General features: G+C 41.4%; 1 protein-coding gene across 1 annotated transcript in view; it reads left to right on the forward strand.

Annotated features, from left to right (window-relative positions):
• Positions 1-403: 403 nt before the first annotated feature.
• Positions 404-23,087, forward strand: part of GYS2 (glycogen synthase 2) — a 49,407-nt gene continuing 26,723 nt past the window's right edge. The window contains exons 1-4 of the mRNA XM_075161111.1: positions 404-524; positions 9,191-9,372; positions 12,741-12,932; positions 13,678-13,863. Of these exons, the coding sequence (XP_075017212.1) occupies positions 404-524; positions 9,191-9,372; positions 12,741-12,932; positions 13,678-13,863 (681 nt within the window). The remainder of the gene's footprint in view (positions 525-9,190; positions 9,373-12,740; positions 12,933-13,677; positions 13,864-23,087) is intronic.

The following is a 23,087-nucleotide window of genomic DNA, read 5'->3' on the forward strand; positions in this document are numbered from 1 at the left end:
TCAGGGCAGTGCTGAATTTACAACCGTTGAGTTTCAGTTGTCCCTGAGGCGGTAGATACTGAATGCTGTGGCTGAGGAGCTCAAAACCATTTTTTACCTCCCTCTAAGAGAAGAAAAAGAAAGAGCCCTGGCCTGAAAACAGTCAAGACCTTTCTCAGGTCAGTCTTAAATTCTTACCTCTACCAGCAGCTGCTTCTCAAGCCCTGAGGATTTCACTGAGCCAATTTATTGCTGGTGGTCAGACAGTTTAAACCCATTAGCTCCCAGCTATCGGAATAATTTTCTCCTCGGAGCCCAGCACACTGGCAGACTGCTCTAACCAGAACTGCGGAGAACTGCCACATTAACTGGACATTTGCTAACTGTTGTGGCCTGCGTGGTGAGCATTCGAGGGCTGAAGAAAATGCCACTGGCTAGATCACTGTCCATGACTTCTCTTAACGGGCTTCCTCAGTGGGAGGATGAAGACCTGCCAGTGGAGGATTTGTTGCTCTTTGAAGTTTCTTGGGAAGTTACCAACAAAGGTTTGTACAACACTCTAGGAGTTAAGTATTGCTATTTTCATGGGAGTGGAGGGAGGCACGAAGGGCTTGGACAAGAAAGGCATTAAGGGGGGATTGGGGAAAAGTGGGCTGCAGAGCTGTTGTATTGGAACGAATGCGTGTGGCATCCGTGTGTAATCGTGCATGCTGTGTGTGGGCTGCATCTGCCTGTGCTTGTGTGGGATGAGTATACAGTCAGGACGTCTGTGTGTCTTTACATGTTTCACCACCAGGGATAGGTTTAAACAAACATCTAAGTGTTATGCCTGGGTGTGCAGATGTATGGATATATAGATGTTGCTTTGTACATATTTATATTTTACCTTCCATGCAAATTCACTTGGGAATGTAATGCATGAAAATGAGCCGTAAAACAGACATCAGATTCAGAACAGTTTAGCAGTCTCCCTCAGCCTTCTAGAGCAGTGCAGAGAAGAGGCAAAATTTGAAACAGGTATAAATAAACATAGCTGCATTGAAGCCACTGAACAAAAAACAGATGTCCATGACTAGCAGTCTTTATGCCAGCTGAAACCCTTTTGGCCTGGTCTTTGCAAACACAGATGGTGCCAGACAGGGACTTCATGCTTTGTGCATGTGTACAGATTGAAAATCTGTTCACTGCACACAGCTTGTCTATGCAAAGTGCACGCTGCTTGTTATGCAAAGATCTTTCTGCCTCCATTTCTAATTTGCTCATCAAATCATCCCCTTTCAGGTAGGTGTAGTTCACCAAGGGGGAATGGGCTCCATTTTTGCCACAAAAGTGAGTTAGTATTAGTAAATGATTGACCTCATGTGTCTTATTGTCCTGGCAGATAAATAGATTAGTCAGGAGAAGGGATCTGTAATCTGTTAAGATTTTAACTCTAAAGGGGAAATGTATGTGAGAGGAGCAGACAGTGCTAGGGTTTATCTCTATGGTGAAACTGGAATTACTATTCTGTGATAGCTTCTGGTATTTAATCTGGACTGCAGTGCAATTTTACATTGTTCTTTTTAGGATGGTGAGTATCAATAAACAGAGGTAGTACAGAGTAGCTTTTGCACTTCAAATCCCTGTGGGCTTATTTTTAAGTAGCTTCAGTCAAGCTTTTTGAGTGAATTTACTATTGTGAGAACTTGGATCATGCAGCATTTAGTTTTGCAATGTGCATGATAAGTAAGGCACTGGCAAGCAGATGGCAGCAGAAATCTAGCAAATTCAGGTGTTCCCACTAACATCTCTGAACTCCATAGTATATATATTTTCTGAGTCATCTGGACCCACTGGTTATAAATAACACACAATATGTTTAAGAAAAAGTAAAACAAAATTAGATTTATCTGTCTTTCTGTGTATGTACAAAATGCAGTGAATCATTTAATCATCGATATAGTTCTCATTAACTTGACTGAAGCCAAATCAGCTGACACAGCTAAAAGTTATTATTCTCACCTTTTGTGAAAGAATTAATATTTATAAGACTAACTGTTTATTCAGCTAGTTTAAAAATAAGGTGCTGTTAATTACATCACTTACCAAGTGCATATATTCAAACAGGGCTGACTGAACTAGTCATGGCAAACAGTTTCTTCATTAGAATCAGATCTCTGTGCAAAGTTTCCATTAACCAACTTTGACTGGAAACATTTGTGCAAACGCTCTTTAATAAGCCTATTTCAGCTTATTTTTTCTGGTACATTCTTGATACTGAAATTTTTTTTTCTGTATCTTCCAGGCAATTGAATGTCTAAGTCACATGGTGAGATACTGTTCCCTGGGGACCGAACTCTTCTAAACAGTTCTTGGAAAATGTTGAGGCGCTGTGTTTCTTAGGAGAGAGAGTAGGCAACAAAATACAGGGAGAGTCGTCACAGAAGATACAGAGGCTTAGGAAATAATAGCTTACACTGTGTTTTTCCTGCCTCCTTTAGCAGAAGGAAGAACTGTTTATTTGACTAAGTAGGCTGACCCCACATAGATTTAGTACTGCTACGTGTTTTAGTGTTTTAGTTTTAATGTTGTATATGTAATGTAATATATATTCCTTAGATAGAGGGAAAGATAAGCATTAGCTGGGTTTATTGTCTGACAACCTAATTTTGAGCATTTGATGTGAAGGTTTCTTTCTTTCTTTCTGGCAATGCAAAGGTGTGTCAGGGTAGTTCAGCATGAAGCTTCCTTGCACTGCTAAAATGGTGCAAAGCTGCTGTTGCCTACAGGAGAGAGTTCAAGTCTTTGTATTAACTTTGTGTGCATCACTAGGTGCTTGGCTATGGGTTCGTTTCCTCCCTGACCCGTGCTGCTTCTTAGTGGTTCCTCCATTTCTCCATGACAGTGACAATAAGGCTGAACGTCGTCTTGCCTGTGAGGAACTACCAGAGCTCACAGATGGCTATCTATTCCCACACCTGTAAACAGTGCACTTTACAGGTGGTAAGCTGTTTTCTGAACCTCTCAAATATATTCTTCTTCAGAGGTTGAGGATGATGAAGGGGTCCTGCAAATTGGAGCACATCTAATTATGTATTGTGAGAGGATCTTCATGTGTCAGGCTGCCCACGGGGAGCGAGCGTTTACTGGGATTTCCCTGAGCTGGAGATGGTGCTGGTTGGTATTGAGGCATGAGATGCAGCTGTAGGGAAGGACAAGTCAGTTGTACGAATTCAGTGCTGAGAGTCTACAAGTATCCATTATTTCCGGAATCTCATCAATTCTTTCTCTGGCAGCTGGCACAGCAGAGGTGTCTCTCTCTTTTTTTTTTTTTTTTTTTTTTTTTTAAATCTAGATCATTTTAACACATGCTTTAACTAGGCAGAGCTTTCTACTTTTCTGCTTCTTTTTATATTCTCTGTTCTGGCTGCTGCCTGTGCTAAGTGGCAATCTCTGACATATATGTTGGAACGCACCAGCAACTCTTCTTTCTTCTTTTCTCTGTCTGGAGCAAGGAAAGACAAGGTAGCTGAAGGGGAGAATGAGAAATAAAAAAGGCTCATTTGCCAGTGTCACTCTCCCTGTGGAAAGGAACTTGCCACCTAAACTGAGCACAACATTGAAATCATCTTGCATTGAAAGTCCCCTGCCAAAGAAATGAGAAAAATGTAGTTTGTTTTGCAAGACTTTTCCCACTTTATTTGACTCTTCACTGATGGGCAATACCCATACTGTGAAGTGAATCTCCTGTGTTTCTGTGGCAGAAGAGGAAAAAAGCAGGCAGGCAAGGACCCCAGTGCACTGCAGGGCCACATGATCTGGTGGTAATCTTGGGGAAGCTCAGCTTTTTTCACCCTTCCACTTCTCTCCTGGCCACTGTACTCCAGTAAAGCCAGGTCTCGTCATATCTCTGTGCATGTTGGAAAGGAAGACTGGTTTTCTTTCCCCTATAACATGAAGACCAATAAAAACTTTAAGGACAGGAGCACAAACCAAGTGGCTACAAGCTGTGTAGATCTTGTGTCTGAAGCCCCACAGATGGAAATTGTCAACAGGGAGCTGCCAACGGCCGTTGCAAGAGTAACGGCAGCAGTCCTGGACATTTTTCTCCTTGAAAATTTAAGTATTTAATTTGGGTATGGGGTAGAAGTCTAATTCTGTAAGTTACAAGAACAGTTAGATGTAGTTTAGTGCGTTTTCTGATACATTAATCAGAAGGTCTGAGAATGTTCAAGATCTGGTCTGTGCTCTATAAAGATGTCTTTAAAATCATTCCAGTGATATTTAGATTAGTATCTCCTGCTGTAATACTAACAGCTTTTAGACAGAAAATAGAAGAAAGCTTAAAAATGCTGGGCAAACAGCCAGTTTGTATCATCATTCAGCTGTGAATAGATTAGCTCGAGAGTCACCGATAGATGAATCCTAAATGTTTTTTTCCATCCCTATTGGAATGAAGACTCTGCTGACAACAAACCTTGGTTCAGTTCTCCCTGGAGCAGAGCTCTGTGTACAGTTTCTCTGGTGAAAATCTGGACTCTTGGAAATTAAATCTTGAATCCACTGAAGTCAGTAGGATGAGCATTTCACCCCCTCTGCATTAAACGTCCTTCCATGATGAAAGTTCCTTGGGAGAACGTGAATGATGTAATCTGTGACACACCTGAACTAGCACACTGGGAAGTGGGGATGTGCTGGCATAAACTGGGCATAAGCACAGTATCAAAGCCCTGTGCATTTCTAGAGTGGGGTGTTATGTCAATGTCAGATCAATCTCTGATGAAATTTTGTGCATTGGGGGTGATGCACACAGAAATAGCTTCTGTATTGTATTGTGGACATCTGTCATAAATTTCAGTGTTTCAGTATTATTTCAGAATATGTTTGGAATGCCAGAATTTCACAGAATTTAGAGAACTACTACCTTCTGATGAGTTCTGGCCACAAACCTAGCGAAAAATACATGAAAAACATCTGCTGTCTGAAGATGCTGGGGTTTTTTCACCTGACACATTTTATAACTCTAAAAATGGTCCCCAGATATGTCAACAGGCAATAAATAAATAAATAAATAAATAAAATTCCAACCAAACATTAGAAAAAATAAGTTCAAGCCCGATTTTATCACATCCCTATAGAACAAAGATACATTCTGAGGGGAAGGGGTGAAAGGATAGTTGATGTAACTAGTAATTGTGGCAGTGAAGTCAATTTGAATCCTGAACCTGGGGTCCCACTGCTCTCTTGGATTCCGTGACAGCCATGGTCCTCAGGAAAGCTTTAGTGCTTTCAGAGTGGCCCGATCAGGCTGTAGCAAAGAAGCTGAAGAGCCCCGGGAGCACCCTGGTCCTCTGTCTCTGTGTAGCAAAGGCGTGTGGGGAAGGGCTCCTGCACCGATGAGTGACAATCTCCACTTATCTATGTCTCACTTGCATAGCTTCACTTCCTATCACTCTTCTTCCTTTTTGGTTTTGCTGCTCCTTCCCTCTGTCCTTCTGCAATGTGGCCTGGGTGGGAGAGCAAGTAAAATGAATGGTGGGTATCTCTGGCAGTTTTGAGAAGTTTTGGCAATTCCATGATCAAAGGGTTGCACCTCCAGGAGACATTTTTTGTCAGCACAATTCCTGGGTAATGCTGGAAGTTGTGGACCCTTCCTCATCACGTGACAAAAAGCATTGGCATGCATCTTTCCACATAACAGCTTGCGGCTGAAAGAGCACATCTACATATTAGATCTTGCATAAAGATCTCCAGTTGCATAGTTAGAGCTCCACTTCTGCCTAACGTTATCCTCAGTAGTGATATGATATTGGGAGACTGTTCTTGTCTCACAGACTTTTTATTTATTTAGATAGTTCTGATGTCTATCCTGAAGGGCTCTAATTGCTGCTTGGATTTTAAATATACAAAAGAAATAATGCACCAGGACTTGAAATGAGGAAAGAAGAAAATGGCTGGAGTGATGCAGATAACTCCTTTAGACAAATTCATAATAGTGGTAACAAATATGAAAACACTGAAACTTCTAGAAATAATTCAATGAAATATTTTCTGAGAAAGTATTTTGGTTTTGTCTTCTATTTTTTAAAGATGTCACGAGAAGAAGGTCAAACTTCTCTTAAATGAACAAAATCCTTCTTTCCCAAACGTTTTAATTCCCCTTTCCATGCCAGCTTATTTTTCCCTGGAAAAAGAGGAAGAATGGAAAGGAAATAAATTGGGAAAAAGGTTTGTTGTTGATTTCCTTTTTAACTTGATTTCTTTTATTCTAAAAGTTAAAAGCACACTTTAAAAAGAAATAATAAAAATATTTTTCTCTCAAGGACATTTTAAAATGATTAAAACTTAAAATATTTGAATAAAACGTTTCGGTGGAGACCAGAACACTAAACTAGCCCTGTATCCACATTTTACTGCTAATTCCCCATGTTTGTGACGATCCGAACCAATTCTCTGGATCTGATCTCTCCTGATTCTGCATCTATTTCTCATTTTGTCTTTTATTGTTTGTTTTAAAACCTGCTTCAAAGTACAAAACTTCAGAAGCTGCATAGAGAAACTTGCAACATGGGATTTTGGTACATCCCTGTTGTTTGGAAAGGTTTTCTGTTTATAACATGACCTTAAATCATCATATTAGAGAAGAATAAGGAGGTTTACCAAATTGTTGGAAGTAATTTGAGAATTCTGTTAGGCTCCAAGTGAATATGTAAACCCTGACTCTGTTACTTAGTAGGATATGTAATGCATTGCTTACTGGCACAGGTATTTCCAGGGAATTCAAAGTAACTGAGCAGATATAAGCTGTCTCTTAATGATATATAATATGTTCCTTGAATTTGCTATGGAAAAGTGTAATTTCAAAAGTCAATACATTATTCTAGACATTGCTCTGTTCTTCTCAAGATGTCTTTTTTAAGTTATGCCCAACACTTTCCACGTACATAGTTTCACTTGGACACTTTCCCTCCCCTGTCAATTAAAGCTTATGCAAAGACATGCTTTGTGAGTCATATTTCCACAGTGACGGAGAAGACAAAAGCAAGTTTTGGGACCAGGTAACCCAGAGCTTTTATTGCAGCTATCTTCTGAAGAGTTTTCACAGTCCGTAAAACGTACTCTTTTGTTTTTATCCTAAGTACTTTTCATTGCATTTCAGGCAAATCAGTGGCCTGAAATGTTTTTTACCTTGCTGTGCAACAGATTACGATGGCAGAACACAGCATACTCTCCGCTCTTTCCCTCAGAACAGGCCTTCCGTACGTCTTCGGCAGGGCACGCTTTAGGACACACAGTGATCCTAAGCAAAATCTTGTGAAAAGAAACATTCGGCTGTTGGCTATACAAAACAGAGTTCCAGGCTCTATTCAGCTCCTGAGCTGCAGCTTTCATATTAATCTTAAAATTAATGGCTGTGGAAACTCAGCTACCTTACTGATCCCAACATTGAATGCCTTGCAGTGTGAAAGAGGCTGATCTCCATTCCTGTGATAGTGGGGAAAGAGCTTTGCACCACTCTAGTCATATACAGCTTTATAATGTTATTTAGTATCTTTCATCTTGCAAGTAGATATTTAGTAGATATTTTCTCTTTTCCTGGCGTCACCAGGCTGCTTTGCACAAAAATCTTTCTTTATTGTAAGCTCAGTATTTCTGCCAGTTAAAACCAACTAGTTACATGACTAAGATTTCTACCAAGCCCCTTATTTATCCATGTAGGATTACAGTGCCTTATGCTCATATGACGTACTTACCACCCCATAAGAACAGACGTGTCATCATTACTGCATCACTTTATGGGTTGAACATTCTGACTTGTCTCATATAATGAAAATTATATGTTTATCTGAATCCAAGCTATGTAATTTTGATGTCACTGCTGAAAGGCATAGCCTTTCCTTCTTGCCTGGAGTATTGCCGAACGTTTTCAAATTTAGTGGAGAATGAAATTTTTAAAGAGGAATACTAATTCCCTTCCTGTTGCTTCCTTTGTTGTTTGCTTGTACTTGTTGAGCTTCATTTGTCTTACCATACTTTAAAATCACTGGAGCTATGCTAAACTTGTCTCTGATGTACAGCAGCTACCTAGCTTCTGATTTTCTTTTCCCTTCCCTTCCACTTGCTGGATTCAAGCATCCGCTGTTGTTCTTCCAAATTTGTGGTGGTGGAATGCCCACTGCCTGGCACCACAGGTCCTGTGGCAAAGGGGGCTTTGCAAGACTGCCCTGCCAATGCATGAATTACAGGGCTGGCTATGGAAAACTGTGAGGAAGAGCAGCCAAGTGAATCTTGCATACCATGTGCAGGACTAGGTGTACTGACTTGTCAGGGGATGTTTTCGCATTCTCTTATACATTTTATATTGTGTTTATTTTTAAAATGGACAATATTCTGGTGGAAGATGCTGCAGACATTTATATTGGCAGCGTAGGCTACGTTCCTTCCAACTTTAACAACTCTTTAAAATGGTGATGGAACATGACACCTTTTGTGTTGAGGATACTGGTTTAAATCCATTTTTATGATCAGTAGTCAATGAAATCCATCAGTTCCTCAATTTCTGTCAGTGATTTGTGTAAAACAAGCTGGGAGTGCCAGTTCAGTTCTCACCACATGTATTTCCACATCACAAAAAATGTATTTGAAAATTGTAACTGCTGCAATAAAAAAGCAGAATGCTGTACTTGGGATGCAGTAGAATCAAGATTAGGCATGGGAGAGTGGAAGCATGAGCCCCAGGATTTGAATCCCACAATCTGAATGTAAAGATTTCAAGGTCCAAAAAGGGAGGAATAACATAAGAATGAAATAATATATTGGTCGAACATTTGTGGTGTGACTTTGAACACCTAAAAGAAATCTAAAAAAATCACAGACTGGATAAAAATAGCAGTTAAGGATAGAAAGTATCCATTTGAGATTAGAGAAATTGAGAAATTCAGGGAAGCCATATGCAGTGACCCAGGAGTAAGCAAAGGGTTAAATTGTCATTTAAGAATTACACATGGTCTGCTATCCGTGCATACTCCTTAAATGAACTGTGAAGCTCTGATTCCATTTAAGAGACTGAACTTCTATTTATTTGATAGAGACTGGGTTTCACTTAAAATCTGAATATGTGAACTGATTTAGCTAGAGGTGTATCTGATCCACAGGTGGGTTGGAGCTTATTCCAGAGCTTTGTAGCCTATGCCCCTTTCTACTTTTTGTTCTTTGTGATCTTCTTTTGCAGTGGGAGGCATTTACACTGTGATCCAGACAAAAGCCAAAATTACAGCAGATGAATGGGGTGAAAACTATTTTCTGGTTGGTCCCTATTTTGAGCACAGCGTGAAGACTCAGGTGGAAGCATGTGAGCCTCCAAACCCCGCAGTTAAGAAGGCAATGGACACCATGAAAAGCCAAGGATGTGAGGTAAATCAGATGTGCTGCTGCTTCCCAGGGCAACAAAGCTGACGCTGAGGAGATTACAATTTTGGTTAATGCTCTTGCCGTTCCACTTGACACAGCAGTCCTGGTCAATGTCACAATGGGAAAGGCTTAGAATCCACTGTTAGAACAGCAGAGACAATTCATTAAAGGTTATTTTTGAGGAAGAACCAGTTTATCCAATTACAGGTTTTAACAGTCATTTATCTGCAAGTCTACTTAATTGGATTAATGACTTATTTATCCAGTCTCTAAATACAGTGAGATTTTAGTAGATATAATATGACCTTTCTTTGACTGAACCCTTACGTTACATTTGGCATTCTTATGCTGGAGAGAGAAAAGCATTCCGCTAGCTCACAATTTTTCTTATGTAGCATTATATTGAGTTGAAAGCCAGAAAGGGACAAACCACAGGTGGACTTAAGAAAAGCACCCAACTGACAAAGAATCTGCTTCCTCAGATCAATGCAACTAGCTGTCTGTTCCCTAGGAAAACAGGTTAAACCACAGCACAGGGAGTGAGTTCATTAACCAGTTTTTTTCTGTGTGATCTCAGTCAAACCTCATAGCCTCTCTGTGACTCAGTTTCTCCAACAGTAAACTAGAAATAAACTTCATCCTATAAAGGTGATCTGCTGAAAGGAATAGAATCTACTGTGTTGATGGGCGAGCTACTAAGCTGCAAGCAGCTGCAGCCTTGAGGACAACTGATTACCTGAAAATGGGTAGAAGATAACACATGCTAAATCTGACCTCCTTTCTTGAAAGTCCTCATCAGAGATCTAAAACTCACCTTCACTCTGTTTCAGCATTGAGTCCCTCAGAAATGCTAGTTGGGAGGAGAAAAAATTATCTGCTGATAATATATGCCGAACAGATGTGAAAAGCATTGAGAAGCAGCATCAAGGAAGCATTCTTACAAGGTTCTGTTGCTGAGGGGCATGACACACTTTAATGTAGAAATTCATAAACTTCTTGGACTGCTACCAGCTGTGGCACTGGCGACGTGTTATCTCCCTTTTAACAGCGCTTCTGCTGTTCTTAGGATCTAATGCCCTATTGTGTATTGTTGGACATATATGTGCCATAGCTTTGGAAAATGTCTGTTGGGGACACTAACACTGTGTGATGCTTGCATTGTTCAGGCTGAGGTTCAAACTAAAAAATCTAATCTAACTGCCGTTTCTTATTTCTAATCAAATTTTCATAAGTGATTGATCAAGTTTTCCATGTTTTCTCTGTTGCTTTCAAACAGATGTCTCTGCAAGCTGTGTAACACTCCTGTGTTTGGAAAACAGCTGACGACTTGTGGGGCAGATTAATTGCAATGCTATATGTACACTTCATGCTGTTCCAGCAATGCATTCAATTTAATTAGCCAACTCTGCCAGCCTAACATGTGCATTGTGCTGCTGGAGTATTCATATATAGCAGCAAATCTGTCCCAGGTACATCAGGTATAGCTTTGATCTCTAATAACAAAGCTTTCGTTTCCAGGAGCTGCGCTTATCCTATTAACATTTATGTCTGGATTTTGCTTATGCATCACAATGGATCCCTTTAAACCAGGGAACCTAGAACGCTTTCAAACTTCTCAGGTCAGGTGTGTTCCTTGCCATAGCCTAACTCCATATTTAGATGAAGTCTGTGTTCACACAAACTCCCTGCCCTTTAACCTCATTTTCCTGAATAAGAAATCTGATAGCCTGAAATAAGTACATAAGGAGCTGACCCTGCTTCACACACCTGTCTTTGTTACAATCTGTATTTTTTGTGCAAATGGATCTAAGAGCTTTTATCTCATTGTTTTCAAGACTTGACCTCTACTCAGCCCATTCTAGCATCAGGGCTGGGTTTAACCCCTGAGGTCCCAGGGGTTGGTGAATGAAAAGAGATTGAACAGTGGCATAAAAGATTCTTCTGCATGGGGTATAAGCTGCGCTAGACTCCCTATAGTACCTCGTTCTTCCTGGTTAATATGTCTCTACTGCTATAGCCATTTTGATGGTAGAATTAATGTGAAATAATTTGACTGTGCAGACTGGTACAATCTGTAGTGTGGACTCAGCTGGGTTTTGTTGCCTTATGACAGTTCAGCCTACTCTCCTGGTTGGGCAGGTAGGTTATATCAGTAGAATTCTAAATATTCTTAGAGATATTTAACTATAGTGATGCAGATAAAGCAGGAAAGCTGTATTTTTAGGCTGACGTGATTTTAGGTATTATTATACCTTCTGATTGATCCTTCTGCTCTGCCAAAGGGCATCAGCTGCACTGCTTGGCCAGAATGAGGAAATGTCATGCTAGATACAGGTCCCAAGCACCTGTGCTACAAAATCTGTCACCAGTAATGTAGCATAAATGGCAAAAGATTGGTGACAAATCTGACGGAAAGAAAATAATAAGTTTGAAATAAGAACAAAAAAGGCATAGATACTTCAATAAGAACATAAGACCTCATTATTCAACCAAGTATAGTCTTCCTAAGCTTTTTTCCATGAAAAAAAGTTAAAATTGCAATGAAAATCTAAATTGAAAGTCTTAAAAACAAAATCTTCCTAAAGATTGTAGTTTCCTTTTACTCCTGCCTTTGGACTAGTACTACTCCATGTATTTTGCAAGGAAAACCACAAATCCTGGGTATGTAGGACTATGATCATGTATTCCTTATGTAAAATATTTAAGATTTGATGGATGAAAATAGTTATGCTAACTGGCCTTTACAATCACTGTCGTGGTTTAACCCCGGCCGGCAACTAAGCACCACACAGCCTCTCGCTCACTCCCCCCCGGTGGGATGGGGGAGAGAATTGGAAAGGGTAAAAGTGAGAAAACTCGTGGGTTGAGATAAAGACAGTTTAATAGGTAAAGCAAAAGCCGTGCACGCAAGCAAAGCAAAACAAGGAATTCATTCACTGCTTCCCATGGGCAGGCAGGTGTTCAGCCACCTCCAGGACAGCAGGGCTCCATCACGCATAACCGTTACTTGGGAAGACAAACGCCATCACTCCAAACATCCCCCCCTTCCTTCCTTCTTCTTCCACCAGCTTTATATACTGAACATGATGTCATATGGTATGGAATACCCCTGTTGGCCAGGGAGCACCTAGCTGTGCTACCTTCCAGCTTCTTGTGCACCTGGCAGAGCATGGGAAGCTGAAAAGTCCTTGACTAGTGTAAACATTACTTAGCAACAACTAAAACATCCGTGTGTTATCAACATTATTCTCATACTAAATCCAAAACATAACACTATGCCAGCTACTAGGAAGAAAATTAACTCTATCCCAGCTGAAACCAGGACATTCACTTTAACATTTTCTGTTTATATCCTCGCCTCTTTCACATAGGTCTTTTTTGGAAGATGGCTGATAGAGGGCAGCCCATATGTCTTGCTGTTTGATATAGGATCAGCAGCCTGGAATCTGGACAGGTGGAAAGGCGAATTTTGGGATGTCAGCAACATAGGGATCCCTTTTCATGACCGAGAAGCCAACGATGCTGTGATTTTTGGATCATTAACAGCCTGGTTTTTAAAAGAGGTACAGTTTTTAAATCTAGAGATTTTCAAACCTCAGCCTTGTCAGCAGGGCAAAAAGCTTTGGGATGTGGTTCCTATTCTCCAGTTTGAAAATTACTATTTTAAGGAAGTTGATACCTGGTATAGATCAAATTTGTATTTAAAATTTAAATCTTAAGTGCTCATTTAATTATTTTTCCAGGGGGGCGCCCTATGTGAAATCTTACGGTAGGATCTCAAACTCCCTTTTTCTCTCTTATGGTAGTCAAGTTGTCACACTCATAAACTGTTCTTAAAGCCAGTGAAGCCATACCTCAGCTATTAGATAGTACCTTGAACAGGGAATAGAGGCAAACAGAAAGAATGACAGCACATGTCACTCTACCATAGCCTACCTGAACAGAGGAGACTTTGTTAATCTGCAGAATCATGTCTGACATAGGTGCTCACGATTTTCTTATCCAAACAAGAGTTTCAACAGCAGAAGAGCATGTTAAAAGAAAGAAGAGTGACTGTGCTTGCCAGAGCTCCTCAACACTCTAGGAAGGATACTGTTCTGAAGCACAAGTGAGGCACATGTGCTTCTTGGGCTAAGGATTAGGGCTGATGGGAATCAAGACACGTGACTACTTAGAATGCTGTACTGCTTTGTCATACGAAAGAAAGCAAGCACACAGAAGAAGGCATGAAAAAAAAGAAGTTTCTAAGGCTGGGATGATGAGCAGGATAGTATGTGTTTCATGTGTGTTCTTTATAATTATTTTCAGCTTTCCTGTCAGTTTGACGACAAGCCCAACATAATTGCCCACTTCCATGAGTGGCAGGCAGGAGTGGGTTTAATACTCTCTCGATCTCAGAAACTTCCTGTTGCCACAATTTTTACTACCCACGCGACTCTGCTTGGGAGATATCTGTGTGCAGCCAGTATAGATTTTTACAACAATCTTGACCAGGTAAGAGACATTTTTCTCATTCCTTCTTTTTTCAGCTAATCACTCCTGGATCCTTTTCTGTTTACTGTGCTACACTATATGTTGTATATTTCCTGTCTTGTGTGATCACTTGCGATTGACCCACAGCTGCGTGATAGGTTGTCAGTTCCAGAGAAACAAATGGTATTTGTAAGACCATGGGTGTCTAGGCATGAGTGCCTTTGTCTCTGTGTCATCTGACAGGTCCTAAAGCTCAGTAGAGTCTAGAATACTTGCAGTACCTTCAGTGAACTTTGATTTACCAGATTTGCACTGCAGTGTACTGAAACTCATTCAGCCTCCAGGCAAGTCAGTGCCTTAATCCAGTCCACTGATACATGGAGTAATATTGCAGCAGTACAGGATTGCCAACAGAGATTCTTAACCTTCTTTTAAATGGCGTGGGACATTTTCAAAAGCAAGGGGAGAGTTACAGGCCCAAACATCACTGCAAATCAAGTGTCCGTGAGAATCTTCCCCTTTGTCTTCAGGAAAGGCAATCAACTCAAGCAATGGATGCTACGGTTTGGGAGTTACTGTTAGCAGCATGAGTAACCAGTGAATGTAAAACCTATTCAGCTGTAGTCATCATCTGACACTTCAGGTGCAGCTTCACAGCACTCTTTCTCAATGAAAGGCAGTAGAACAAATAGCCAGTAGCCCTCCTCTTGCTGAAATTCTCTGGAATGGCATTACATACTTTTCTGTTTGGTTTTTTTTCCCCCCAGACAACTTCTTAATTCTTGCAAGTCATAGTAAGTCCTTCTACTTTCATGCTTTTCAGGTTAGGCTTAATGCGTAACTGGCAAATATAGGAAGTATTTTCTGAGTTCAAAAGACCCATATCTGTTTCTTGGAATTTTTGTAAACTGTCTAGTGGTTTTGGTTTTCACTGTTCTCTTTCCACTCAAAGCATAACACAAACCAACATTTCAAGGACCCAGTCTTTAGCACTGCCTTCAGCAGAGGTACGTTACATGATCTGGGATTTCTAATATGGTTACCAACAAACTGAGTTCAAGAGATTTTTGCATTCCAGCTTTTATTGAGGGTAGAAGTAGTTAAAAGGCTAGAACAACTGCCTTATTCACTGTCCACACATTTCCTTGTCTAAAAACAGTGAAGAAAATTACTTAGTTGGCAATTTTCAGTTGGATGTTTGTTCCACAGTGTGTGAAGCTTCAGTGTCTTCCAAAGACAAGGCCCAAGCAGTAGCGTGCTAGTGTGCTACTGGCCTTATTCAGAAGCACAGAATAAATTGTCATTCCCTTGTACTCCAAGGAAACAGTCATTCATCTTACGACTCTTTTTTTTTTTTTCTTTCCCACCAAAGGCAACTACTGAATCTACTGAACTCACTAAGAGTAAAAGACTGTCTCCACTCATTTACTCATATGCATAAAGGTTGCAGGATGGTAGTGTGTAGGCGGAATTCTCTGCCCAATATGAGGTAACTAACGTAGGTAACTAACCTAAGTTAGGCTCCCTATATCATCAGTGGATTTACAGTAGCCTCTTCACTATTTGTGTAAGGCAAACATCTTCAAATTACCATCTGAAAGATCTGTCTCCGTCTATCAGCTAGGAAAACTAGTCTCTTAATGAGGCAGCATGAATAACGCAGTCATGCTGTCAGACCCAAGTTTCAGGAGTCTAGACATTCTTACTCCCTCATATTCTCCTGTCGCGAATGAGTGGTTTTGAGGCCACTTAAAGAATCACTGGCAAAGGAATTGGCAAAAGGTGATTTTAACAGAAATTTGTAAAAGCGCAACTTAACAGAATTCGATGGCAAGGTTCACTCTATTACTCATTACATGGATTAATTATACATAGGGAAAATCATGTCAGAATTATGTTGGAACGATTTATAGAAAGACCAAGAACAAAAAGGGTAAGGAAGACCCTCCTGTTGAGTCAGGAAGTTCAAGGAATAGATCCTCTTGCTTTCTAAACTCCTTCCCAGAGAGGAGTCTAGGCGCAGCTGGATCTAGCCCTAGTCTCAGACCTGGTCAACGGTTTAGCAGCGACCTAAAGTTCATTCACAGTTTTAATGTAGAGCATAAGATTTTGACAGCACTTAATCATTGACTAATTTAACAATTACAAAGCAAGTTAATCAAGTTTACTACAATTACTAAATTACAGATTATGCTTATTGTTAGTTATCCTCTAAATCAATACACACACACACACAATATAGATCTATTCACACACAGGGGCCCATAGCTAGATAAATTCATGAAAGACAAAGGCCTATAGCTAGATAAAGATACTGGTTAAAAATTTCCCTCGAGTCTGTGAAATACTCACGTTAAATGTCTTGGCATTTCTCAAGGGGTGAAGGGTTGAGCCCCGAGAAGTGTCTCGGCCGAGGAGTATTTCAAGCCCAGGTTCTGACGGTCCTCCGAATATCACAGACTTGAGAGTTTGTGAACTCTGAGAGGCGTCCCACTCAGAGGGAGACTCTAGGCACAGCCTGCTGCGGTCCAGGAGAACTCAAAGGGTCTCGCTTGGAACTGCTGTTTATAGGTTTGCAAGATGATTGGCTTTAGTCATCAGTAAATTTCCATCCTGGCCACTGTCCGGGGTGGTCCAGGATAGTAATTATGGAATTGTTTCACGACAACAATGGTATCGTTTCACTTGAGCTATGACCCAGGCAGGGAATGCTTCAGGGCTCTCAGAGATGACGAATTATCCCCCACTCTCATTCCCTACCTTGATCAGGCAGCCGGTGTTCCTGGTACGATCATTGTCACTCTCCACCTTAGCCATGCAAGAGTGCCTGGTACGGTCAAGGGACGCCCAACCGCGCAACTCGTTACACAATGGCTAACTCCTAACAGGAGTTCCTGAGATCATAAAGTGGCCCAGGGGAAGGGGGGAAATGCACCACCACATCTCCTTATGCAAAGTCTAGCTTTAAAGTCACATTAAATTATTTTTCTCTGGACAGAGCTAGATTGAAAGAACTAAACCCAAGCAGTTTCAGGTTTAACACTTGAGAAAGTGGGGACTTTTCAGCAGTAACTTTATTCATTCACCCTTGCATTCTCACACATAATTTGTTAGTAAGGAAGCCATAGTAAAAAAAAAAAGGGGGAGGGGGAAGGGGAAGAAGGGCATTTACAATGAGAAATTAGAGTTAAAAAAAAAAAGAGAATGTTGATTGTTTTACAAACTGATGCTAAAAATACTATGTCAGAGCCTTGCCTTCCTTTTGTAAAGGAAATTCTAAAAAAATTTTTGTTGGTTTGTATTCTGGTTAATTTGGTGAGCTGCAAGTAGTCTGGCAAAATAGTCTGCTTTTCTCAAAAGCAACCTTTTTTTCTTTTCATGATAACTTTGAGGGCCTCACCCTTGTCTGTGTACTCAAAAGAAAAAGTAATGATCTTACATCTGAGCAGACTTACAGGTTTTAATATAATCTAGTCACAGTATTAATATAATTTTTACTGTTCACACGTGACATGACCAACTTTATGTGATAAGGTACTGTCCATCATTCTTCAGCACTTCACAAATTCCATTGGTAACTATCAGCTACATGATAAATACAGAAATTTCTATTCAGACTTTATTCTAAGAATATATGGAATGAAACATATGTATCAGTTTAAAGTATTATGATAAACCGCTGTAAATAATATTTAAGGGATGAAACTTGTGGACTTCTAGACCTTAATGCTTTATGCCCTCTGTGGAGAGATTGACATTTAAAGGTACTAATAGAGGAAATTATGCCAAGCTGTTATACTACTGTTTAACATGCTTATAGTGTGCTAAAGCTCTTCCTGACAAAGTTAAATTTTAGTAAGAGATCAGATATCTTAATGAGGACTCCTTTGCCTCTAAAAAGGTCAACCTGGCCCAAAAGTCAGTTGAGAAACTAACTGATGAGAGGTTGATCTAGAGTACAGTAATTAAATGATACAGATAGCTAAATCTTCAGAGGCTTTTCTTGTTGCTGTCTTCTAGTAGTAAACTATTAAGGTCAAACAAGTAATTTGTCCAGTGAAGGAGATTCTCTCAGGGCTTCCTAGTGTTTAATCTTTGGATGAGACAATATATTTTTAGGGCGTGTCATGTCCTCCCATCCCAAAGTAGAATAGCTGGTTTTCCTGTTTCAGTGCTATTGTACAATTTTCTTCTTTTAAAGCATAATAGTAATGGACTTTGATCAGCGTTTCATAGTTAGAACACAATTTCCACCAGCTTTAAGCACAGCAGCTGAAAAGATGGGTAGAAAAGATGCAACTGTAGTATGTGCTATGCTAGATATCACAGAAAAAATGGTTGCAGCGCAAAAGGAATGGGTATGGCCTAACTGTGCCTAGAGACAATCAGGCATGCACAGCTCCTACAGAGAAAAGAGGAAACCTCATGTTCCCTTTTCTAGTCCCCAACACAGTCCACAAAAAGCTGGCTTAGAACGTGTACTAGAGAGAGCTCTACTCAGCCCTCTGAGGCCAAGTGCTTTTCTGCAATGTGGAAGGATTTAACAGGGATCCACAGGCAAAACCATGACATGATTGATGACTGATAAAAGATATTTACCTGTTGTATTCACAGTCCTTTCTGTCTCTCCTTTCACAGTGCCCCGGATGTGTGTTGTTCCTCACCATAATATTTCCTGTTAGCCCTGACACTGTAACACGCTCTCAGCTTGTCCTCCACTGCCTATCATCCCTGCCTGCTCTGCACAGACACACACACGCATGTGCACGTGCCCACGCAGTGCAGCACTCATCCACTTCAGTGTTAAACCACCCCTGTAGATAAGCAGGACCAGAAGATATGAGATGAGTTCAAAGATCTCTTTTAAAAATATAAAGGATTACTGATATTTTCTTTCTTTCTCTGGATTCCACAGTACCACTTTAATTCACCTTCCTAGCAAAGCGCAGTATGTGCCAATTGGCACAAGTATAGAAGGTACAAATGTATTCTCTGATGTAACCCAGTGAGGTCAGTAGCTTTAGACCAGAGAAGACTTTGGCCCAAGTCTCAACCTGTTTGGAGTGAACGTCAATATCAATGATCAGGCAAAGGGCTGTGCAGTGCAGAGTGGCTGACATTCTCTCTAGCACTTCTGTGAACAAAGAGCTCGAGTCACCAGCCCCTGTCAGGTGATAAAACTGGAAGGGAAGGCTCCATGTGGTCTTCTGATAGCCCTCACAAACACTGGACCTGTGAAAACTTGACCGTCAGCCTTACTAGTCTTCTGGAGAAAAGTTAAGAATGACTTAGTGAAGGGTTGCCACGCTGTGATGCATGATTCTTTACGGACTCTCCCTAAATCGCAGAGAGGCCTGAACTGTACGCCACCAAAACTCTTTGTTTCTTGAGCTGAGGGCACATGTCAGCCTGTGAGCTGTAAGAGGACATTTTCTGGGGGACTGAAAACCTAGTCGACCTAGTAGATTAGAGCTGTAGATTGCTGGAAGATAGGAGGGTGCACTATGGATGTAAGACTGTAATGTTGTTTGACTCCTGACCTTTTCCCAAGCCATCTGCTCTTTGCCTCAATCAGAGATAGGATCCTGGTTCTTATAGAATCATAGAATTATTAAGGTTGGAAAAGACCTCTAAGATCATTGACTCCAACTGTCAACCCAAGACCACCATACCCACTACACCATGTCCCTAAGCGCCACATCTACACGTCTTTTAAATATTTCCAGGGATGGTGATTCAACCACTTGCCTGGGCAGCCTGTTCCAAGGCTTGACCACTCTTTCAGTAAAGAAATTTTTCCTAATGTCCAATCTAAACCGCCCTTGGCGCAACTTGAGGCCATCTCCTCTCGTCCTATCGCTAGTTACTTGGCAGAAGAGACCAACACCCACCTCGCTACAACCTCCTTTCAGGGAGTTGTAGAGCGCGATGAGGTCTCCCCTCAGCCTCCTCTTCTCCAGGCTAAACAGTCCCAGTTCCCTCAGCCACTCCTCATAAGATTTGGTCTCTAGACCCTTCACCAGCTTCGTTGCCCTCCTCTGGACACGCTCCAGCACCTCCATGTCCTTCTTGTAGTGAGGGGCCCAAAACTGAACACAGTATTCGAGGTGCGGCCTCACAAGTGCTGAGTACAGGGGCACGATCACCTCCCTACTCCTGCTGGCCACTCTATTTCTGATACAGGCCAGGATGCCATTGGCCTTCTTGGCCACCTGGGCATGCTGCCGGCTCATGTTCAGCCGGCTGTCAACCAGCACCCCCAGGTCCTTTTCCTCTGGGCAGCTTTCCAGCCATTCTTCCCCAAGCCTGTAGCGTTGCCTGGGGTTGTTGTGACCCAAGTGCGGGACCTGGCACTTGACCTTGTTGAACCTCATACAATTGGCCTCGGCCCATCGATCCAGCCTGTCCAGGTCCCTCTGCAGAGCCTTCCTACCCTCCAGCAGATCAACACTCCCGCCCAACTTGGTGTCATCTGCACACTTACTGAGGGAGCACTCAATCCCCTCGTCCAGATCATTGATAAAGATACTGAACAAGACCGGCCCCAAAACTGAGCCCTGGGGAACACCGCTTGTGACCGGCCGCCAACTGGATTTAACTCCATTAACCACAGCTCTCTGGGCTCGGCCATCCAGCCAGTTTTTTACCCAGCGAAGAGTGCACCTGTCTAAGCCGTGAGCCGCCAGCTTCTCTGGGAGAATGCTGTGGGAGACAGTGTCAAAGGCTTTACTGAAGTCCAGGCAGACCACATCCACAGCCTTTCCCTCATCCACCAGGCGGGTCACCTGCTCATAGAAGGAGATCAGGTTGGTCAAGCAGGACCTGCCTTTCATGAACCCGTGCTGGCTGGGTCTGATCCCCTGGTTGTCCCACACGTGGCTTGTGAGTGCCCTCAAGACGAACCGCTCCATAATCTTTCCTGGTACCGAGGTCAGGCTGACAGGCCTGTAGTTCCCCGGATCCTCCTTCCGGCCCTTCTTGTAGATGGGTGTCACATTGGCAAGCCTCCAGTCGTCTGGGACCTCCCCAGTTAACCAGGACTGCTGGTAGATGATGGAGAGTGGCTTGGCAAGCTCCTCCGCCAGCTCCCTCAGTACTTTCGGGTGGATCCCATTCGGCCCCATAGACTTGTGAGCGTCCAAGTGGCGTAGCAGGTCGTTAACTTCTTCCTCTTGGATTATGGGGGATTTATTCTGCTCTCCATCCCTGTCTTCCAGCTCAGGGGGCTGAGTAGCCTGAGGATAACTGCTCTGACTATTAAAGACTGAGGCAAAGAAGGCGTTGAATACCTCAGTCTTTCCTTCATCCTCAGTGGCAATGTTCCCCCCCGCATCCAATAAAGGATGCATTACTGTATGAGATTATACAATTCTTATATTCTTACAGTCTTTATTCGGTTCATCTGGACTGGGAGAAATTTAGCTGCCTCTGCTCCAGTGGAAACCTGGGTGTTAAACCATTAACAGTGTGCACAGGAGCATAATGAACACCAGAAGTAACACTGTTGTGTCCTCATCAGCATGTAACAAACAACAGATGGGCTATGTCTGAGCTAAGGAACCCTGAGGCAATAACCCTATAACAGCTATTCAGTGTATGTTTTAGTTCCTAAATTCACATTTAAATCACTCTGATTCTGGAGGAAGGAAGGGAGAGAAAACAAAAAGAATAAACCAGAAGGTGACTTGCACAGTAACTGTTAGCGTGTGATCTTTTTGTTTACTTTTAAGCATCTGAAGAACCCTGGGTAAGCAGCTGGGTCAGGGACTGCTAACCCTACCTGCAGGTTACTGGCTTGAACTCTTCCAAAGTTAACACTTTCTAATTTCAGTAACAAGCAGGGTATGTTATGAGCTTAATTCCCAACAGAGTTATTATCATAGATTTAACTATGCTTAAGAAGTTTTGCAGATCTAAATAGTCCAACCAGCAATGCATTTTTCCCATAGTCCCCATGTCCAGTGTAGCTTTTACACTGGTGAAAGTAAGGTTATATTTATTGCTAAGATAAACTGAACCAAAATAGCTAATCCAGAAGGTAGGAAATTCTGTGAAAAAAGTTCTGAACCTGTTCTTTTTCTCCTCAGGAGGAACTGACTTCTCAGCTGAAGATCAAGAATGTTAATCTTTTATTGCTTTCCCCATTGTTTAAGGGGATTGGCTTATTTAGGGATTATTTTGGTTGGTTGGTTGGTTGGGTGTTTTTTTTTGGTCTCATTTCACCCCTCTAGGGTTTTAAATAGATGAACACCTTTCATAAATTGACTGAGAGACACTGATGATCCAGGCTAGTTCATAGGCGAATAGAGAGCTGTATCGGGAACAATCTTTTTGGCAAATGATCTAGCCTGGAATTTCACCTGAGAGGTGACCATCTGAAATGGTTTTGTGGACTACTGGCCTGGCATAATGGAGAAGTTTTTAGGCTTCTGCCTCTGATGCTTCTTACTAAAAAATCACCTTGAGTTATAATGGAAAAAGTGCTCTAAGGAGAAGGAAAAAAAAATTAGTCTCATTCTTCATTGCCTTTTTCCTTATATAAGGTTGCCCTGCCAATGTGTATCACTTTTATTTAGACCTAGCAACATTTTACATTTGGCTCATATAAGTACAGCTGAATCTAGTTGCAAAGTGGTGGAGAATTCTATCCCAAAAGGTCTAAAAGGAAAAGTACTAAAAATCCCAATGAAAATGAATGGTCAAGAGCTTCTATGCTGACAATACATGAGCACAAGCTCTCATTCCACTTAGTACAGTACTGTCACGGCTGTCACTGAGCTCACTGTTATGCAAAGCTGATCCGCTTTGTTAGTAGAGTAGCTAATGGAAATCTGACTTAAGCCAGGAAGTGTAAATTTCATTCTTTTTTGGCATGGCAGAGCTATACCAGAATGAAAGTTCTGTTTGCACCAGATAACAATCAATGGGAGTTAAATTTGACGTAAGCTGGATTTTTAAAAGAGTAATTCTTACATAATTCAGACAATGGCAGCCAGTGAGATTATGTTAGAAATGAAGATCTTTCCATTCTGCCTTTTGGTAGATAAGGAATTTGAACTTCAGACCTACCTCTGACTGTTCCTGATTCCACTGCAGAATCACCTTGTGAACTTGAGTGTGCCCCTGGTTTTAAAGACCAGAAGAGAGAATTTCATTCTCTGCCTAAAATCCTCAGCTAAAAATTCATGCATCAAACCTATACCTTTTATTTGAGATACAAAGTACTTACAAAAGCATTATCCACT

Source organism: Calonectris borealis, chromosome 1, assembly GCF_964195595.1.
Source record: "Calonectris borealis chromosome 1, bCalBor7.hap1.2, whole genome shotgun sequence".
NCBI lineage: Eukaryota > Metazoa > Chordata > Aves > Procellariiformes > Procellariidae > Calonectris > Calonectris borealis.